Source organism: Cavia porcellus, unplaced genomic scaffold, assembly GCF_034190915.1.
Source record: "Cavia porcellus strain 051 isolate PalLab524CR breed Dunkin Hartley unplaced genomic scaffold, mCavPor4.1 scaffold_1, whole genome shotgun sequence".
In the NCBI taxonomy this organism is placed as follows: Eukaryota; Metazoa; Chordata; class Mammalia; order Rodentia; family Caviidae; genus Cavia; species Cavia porcellus.
In genome coordinates, this window is record NW_026947484.1 from 14,116,689 (window position 1) to 14,122,878 (window position 6,190).

Genomic DNA, 6,190 nt, shown 5'->3' on the forward strand with positions numbered 1-6,190 from the left:
GGTTTATTTGTTGGTCTCCCTGGTTGGTTTGTTTGTTTCTGATGTAGGGCACGTGAAGCACTCAGGCAGTGCCTCCCTGACCAGCTGAAGGATACAACCTTTGCCCAGGTGCTAAAAGATGACACCACCACGAAACGCTGGCTTGCACAACTGGTGAAGAACCTGCAAGAGGGCCAGGTCACCGATCCCCGGGGTATCCCCCTGCCCCCTCAGTGATCCTCCCCTGTCTCCTCCCACTACTCCCCAAGTTGGGGAAGGGAGGGGACCCACGAGGAAATCAGCTCAGGTTTTATTGCTGACTGAGAATAGACAACCTCAATGCCGAACTGCACTGGAGAAAAGGGGCAAGGTTCCCCTGCTGAGGTGTACGCGCTGCCATCTCAGGCTGCCTTGAGGACCTGGGCTCCCTCGGCTACTCCCAGGAAATGGGCTCCTGACACAGCAGTCTGCTACTACAGCCCCAGAAGGGTGTCAACACCAGCAAATGCTGTATTTGCAGCATGCCCAAAATGACCCTGCTCCCCTTCCTCTACCTAGCCAGTGGCAGGCGGGGAGACAGTGGTGACAGCAGCAGCACTCTAGGCATGGTGAGCGCCTGGGACCAAGCCATGTGGCGTTTTTTACTTTGCCTTCTTGGAAGACTCAAGATGTGTCTCTTAATTCTCTCTCTCTCTCTCAGTATTTGTTTACTTTGGGGTTTTTGTTTGTTTTTAATCTCAGAGAGAGGTGTGTTAGTGGACACAAGCTATAATTTTTAGCAAAACTTTGTCAGTTGGCACTGTTTACAAGTCTGTTAGCTGCATAAGCTCAATAAAAAATTGGTCTGGGCATTATATCCCCTCTGGCAGGCCAATAGCTACATCAGGCTGTTGGGAGGAATAGGAGCCAGGGGGAAGATGTAAAGCCAAAGGACAGCAGGAAAACACCGCCTGTTTCCCTCCTCCCCTCCTTCTGCTCCTAGCCCTGGGTGCCATGAGGACCTTAACCTTGTTTCTGGCTTTCGCTGCTTGCTTTTCTGTTTCACTTCCCTCTTATTAAACTTAAAATAGATGTCTTAACTCATCCTGCTATCCTAAAATGGTATTATACCGTGGCAAGAGGGGTGGCAGTCTTCAAATTTAAGTCTTCAAAGATATATTCTGGATGACATTTAAAAGGGAGGTGCCTGGGGCTAATGCACTAGGCCACCTGATCCCACTCTTTTAGTGTAAATTTCAACAACTCCATCTGTCTTCATGATTGTACTTGAAGCAGTATTAGTTGAATGGGTTTATTTTATTCACATTTAAGATGGAGGACTGGACTCTGCTTGCTCATTAGTCTTTTTTTTTTTTTTCTTTATCCATGGGAATTACAGGGTTCACTAAAATAGTTTTGCCTGTTCATATTATGTTCCTTCTCCTGAGCTTTAGATTGTTCTGTTCACAGTCCATAGGCTTGAACCTAACCTAGTATAATCTGCCTTGCCTTCCCTATTCCTTTCATGTTAGTACCTGCCCTCTCTCATCCCCATCTCCAGTGAGAGATGGGATTGCTGGTCCAGCTCTAGAGAGGGACCAAGTCTTTTCTGTGCACTTCTCATACAGTTGAAGATATATGTCTCTTAACAGATTTGATGAAGATCTATAAGGGCAAGTTCAGAAATCTCTGCAGAGGCAGTATTGCCAACTCAAGGGCTCTTTCAAGCCGACTTTCACAAAGGGAGCCGGCCTTGTTAGTTGGCTTCTGTCTCATTAGAGCCAAGAAAGTAGTATTTAAATAGCCTAAGTTTAGGTAGGGTAGAATAAGCACTTATTCCTCTGCCTTCCAAAATGAAGAGGAGAACCAAACCTGATGAGGAGAGGTCTTGGAGAAAGCAGAAACCAGCATGGAATGAATAGACGTCTTGACTTCCTTCAGCCCACAGCCTGTGATCTGGAGAGTCCACCTAGGGTAACCCTGATTTTTGACAACCGCCTTCCTGCTGAGCCAAAGTTTTCTCATTCCCCCTCCACTGGGGAAGCAGCTGAGGCCCAGGCCTTGCTCCCTGGGAAATTCTCTCCATCTTTCGGTGCATTGGCCATGTTACTGTGCCAATAGTGTCTTAACTCTTGTCCCATCTATTCTCAGCTGGCCTTGGAACCCACAAAGGAGTTGTTGGGGGAGGGGCAGAATGGGTATTATTCCTTGTGATTGGTCTTGATGTTTTGTGTATTGTATAAAGAGACCCCTCCCCTTATTTTGTGTTTTCTGTCCCTCTCACTCCCCCAACAGGACTGAAATAAAACATGCTTCTGTTTTTGTAAAAATAACTTTTCCTTTTAACTGGAGATTTTATTTTGTCAACAGATATCCAGTCACTTTGATCAGGTAATCTTCATCATACCTGCTTATACACATACATTGCCTTACATTTGTGTAATGATGGTTCCTGTGTGGAGAGTTTTAGGGAATGTAGGAGACTGCAGATGATGTACAAAAACTTGGAGGCTGAGATAGTGCTGTTGACCTGATAACTTATCTCTTGAGCCAGACACAGTAGCACATGCCTGTACTCCCAACACTTTGAGAGACTAAGGCACTAACGTGGTCATTTCAAGCCCAGCCTAGGAAACTTAGCCACCCTGTATCTTAAAATAAAAAAAAAAAAAAAGGCCAGAGATGTAGCTCAGTGTGAAGACCTGGGCTTAATTCCCAGTAACACGAAAAAGAAAGAAAAAATATCTTGTAGGAACAGGTGCTGACTTTTGGCTTTCATGCCAGTGAGTAGACAGGTTTCCGTGAGAAAGTAATGCATCTTGGAAGTCTAGGGCTTAGAGAGCATCTCTAGAGTTGGTCCTGTGCCTGGCCCTCAGCAAGACACTTTCAGCTTCTTTTTTCAAAGACTTTAGAAGGCCTGTGAGATTTTCAGTGGGAGGGCAAGGAGAAGCACCAGTACCCATGCTTTCCTCATTACCTGCAGAGGGTTCCTCTGCTGTTTTGGTTTTTTGTTTGTTTGTTTGTTTGTTTCAGTTTTTGTTGGTACCAGGAATCAAACTCACAACCACCTACTTGCAAGGCAGGTGCTTATGCTGCTGAGCTAAATCCCCAGCCCCCGGTTCCTCTCTGTTACTGCCATACAGAAGTTAGGAAAAGAAGGATGTAGAAAGTTACTACTATCAAGAGCTCGTGGCAGGCTAGAGTACAACTCAGTACTTGAACACATGATTAGTATGCACAAGGGACTGAATTCAGTCCCCAACATCATAAGTAAAAGTTTTAAAAAATATTTGCAATAGGGAACCATAGAATGAAATGAGATTTTTCTTTGCTGATACTTTGTGGAATTTGATTTTTGGAAAATATTTTTATATGTGTTCCAAAAGCAGGTATAACATGTAAAATTTTGAATTACACAATCTAATTTAATCGACACACGTAGAACATTATCCTCTCACCTGTGTGTCTCTGTGTCTGTCTATACATATTTTGGAGGGGTGGGTATTGTATGTATTTGGAGACAGTCTGCTATGTAGCTCAGACTGACCTCAAATTCATGATCCTCCTGCCTCCTATAATCCTTTGAGCGCTGAGATTATAGGCCTGTACTGCCATTAATTGTACCTCAAGATTTATTAGGATTGATTATACCTGGACCATCAAGCAACCTTTAAGATTTTTCAGAAAAATTAAAACAATAGGATGATTCTGACCATATAGGGCTCAGACTAGGAAAAAACTGAAAATTCCTTGTTTAAAAGTTAGGCATTGGGCCAGGGATTTAGTTTAGCAGTATAAGCACTTACATGAAAAGTGTGAGATTGTAAGTCCGATCGCTGGTACCAAAAAAAAGTTACACATTATACTTCTAAACTGATAGAAGAAGAAATATACCTGCCTCCCAAGCACATGGTTGTGAGTTTGATCCCCAATACCAAAAAAAAAAAAAAACGAAAATACAGGAAACTACACAGTCTTTGAGTAGAATGATAATAAAGATAATGTCACATTAGAACCTTTATATAGCTAAAGCAGTGCTTTAAAAAGAAATTAGTATTCATATAAATTCACACATTATAAAAGAAAATCTGAAAGTCAAATTAATTTTTCATGTCAAGAATCTGGACTAGAATAATAAATCCAGAAGTAGAAAGAGCTGGGTGTGGTGGTATATGTCTATAATCCCAGGACTCTTGAGAGGCTGAGACAGGAAGATTGCCATGAGTTCTGAGGCCAACCTGAGATAGGGAGTTGAAGGCCATCCTGAACTACACAGTGACATCCTGTCTCAAAAACAAGAGGAAAAACAATCAAGTGTCAATAAAATAGAAAACATACATATAAAACAATTTCCAAGTAGAGTCCCTGGAAAATAAAATTGATAAACCCTTAGACTGACTAGTTTTAACTAGCACCTTTCTCCTCTCTTAGTAACTGATGTAAGTTTCCAGACTAGGGAAAGGACTAGATCCCAGTTTATTTTTTTCTTAGTAGCAGGAATCAGACACAATTTCATGCTTGCCAGGCAGGCAATATCCTTGACCCTCCTAGTTTACTTTAAAAGCAGTATAAGCTTTAAAACCAGCAACTTTTCTCTGCTATGAACACAGACAGAACTCCCAGAAATCAGCTACTTGAGAGGCTGACTTGGGAAGATTGCCAGTTCTGGGTATTACAGTGAGACCCTGTTACAATAAGGGGATTGGGGACAGGGCTTAATGATAGAGTACATGCTCAAGGGTCTAGATTCAAGCCCCAGCACACATAACAAAAAGATTAATATGTATCAGAATATATTCTTAGGTTTTATTGCAAAAATACAAGATTGACTCAGTACTAGAAAACTAATCAATGCAATTCAAGTAATCAATTTAAAAAGAGTGGGTGTGAAGGTGCACACCTACAATCCTAGCACTAGGGAGCTGAGGCAAGAGGATCACCACAAATTTGAGGCCAGCCTGAGCTACACAGTAAGACTCAAAAATAAGACAATCATTAGGTAGATGCAGGAAAAGACTAGAAAGTCACTCACCCAGGATTTTTTTTAAAGGGGATGTATCTTATGGTAGCATATGAATTTAGTTTACACAAGGCCCAGAGTTCAGTCCCCAGCAACACTGCAAAAAGAAAAAACAACTTCCAAAACCAGAAATAAGGCCTGGTGTGTTGGCGAATGCCTGTAATCCCAGAGATCCAGCACTTGGGAGCTTGAGGCAGAGGATGGCTGGGAGTTCAAGGCCAGCCTGAACTGCATAGTGAAACCCTGTCTCAAAAGATTTTAAAAAAGAGAAATGCAGGGCTGGGGATTTAACTCAGTGGCATAAGCACCTGCCTTGCAAGCAGGCAGTTGTGAGTTCAATCCCTGGTACAGGTAAAAATACAAAAAAAAAAAAAAAAAAAAAAAAAAAGAAATGCATGACTTTAATAAAAAGTATCAACAAAATCCTACAGTTGTAAACTTCCCAGAAATACTGAAATTTTTATGAGTGAAACAAAGATGTCTGCTGTCAGCTCTGTTTATCATTTCCCAGTCAGTGTGGTAAAAACCAAGAAAATAATTATATGGGGCTGGGGATTTAGCTCAGTGGCATAAGCGCCTGCCTTGCAAGCAGGCAGTTATGAGTTCGATCCCTGGTACCGATGAAAAGGAAAAAGTCAAAAAAAAAAAAAAAGAAAAGAAAATAATTATAAAGAAAAAAAGAATATGCTGATAGTGTGATTGTGTACAAAGACAACCCAAAGTATCTACAAACTCAGAATTAAGTGAATTTAGCATGGTCACAATACCAAAGAAAATCAATTATGTGTCTCTAAATATAAAACTACATAGAAAAATGAAACTTAAAAAAGTGTCTAATAGCTTAAGTTACGTATCTAAAAATAGATACAGCAAATAGTGTACAGAACCTCTGCACTGGGGGGTGGGGGGGACATGCTGGAGAGAAGCTAAAACCTTTTATAAATGGAGTTCTATGTCATCTCCATGGCTAGGAAAGGACTATTAGATACCAGTTTTCTTCAAACTGACCTACGAGTTAAACTCAATTCTAAGTAAAATCTTAGTAGGTTAATTTCATGAAAATTGATAGGTTGATTTTAAAATTCTACCAAAAATGCCAAAACAATTAAAATTTTAAAATGTGCGCTTACTGTTGCCAGATTATCTTCCTTTAATTTTCAACCTTTTGTAGACATAATTTAAAAATAACACATTTTATTTTTCTCATCCTTT

General features: G+C 41.0%; 1 protein-coding gene across 2 annotated transcripts in view; it reads left to right on the forward strand.

The window, feature by feature from the left end:
- Cnot9 (CCR4-NOT transcription complex subunit 9) overlaps positions 1–2,291 on the forward strand; it is a 31,151-nt gene extending 28,860 nt beyond the window's left edge. The window contains exon 8 of one of the 2 annotated variants that reach the window (XM_003464013.5): positions 48–2,291. In XM_003464013.5, the coding sequence (XP_003464061.1) occupies positions 48–216 (169 nt within the window). In that variant the 3' untranslated portion in view covers positions 217–2,291. Of the gene's footprint in view, position 1 lies in introns of both variants that reach the window. The other variant, XM_013146211.3, reaches the window with a different exon arrangement.
- Positions 2,292–6,190: the final 3,899 nt, after the last annotated feature.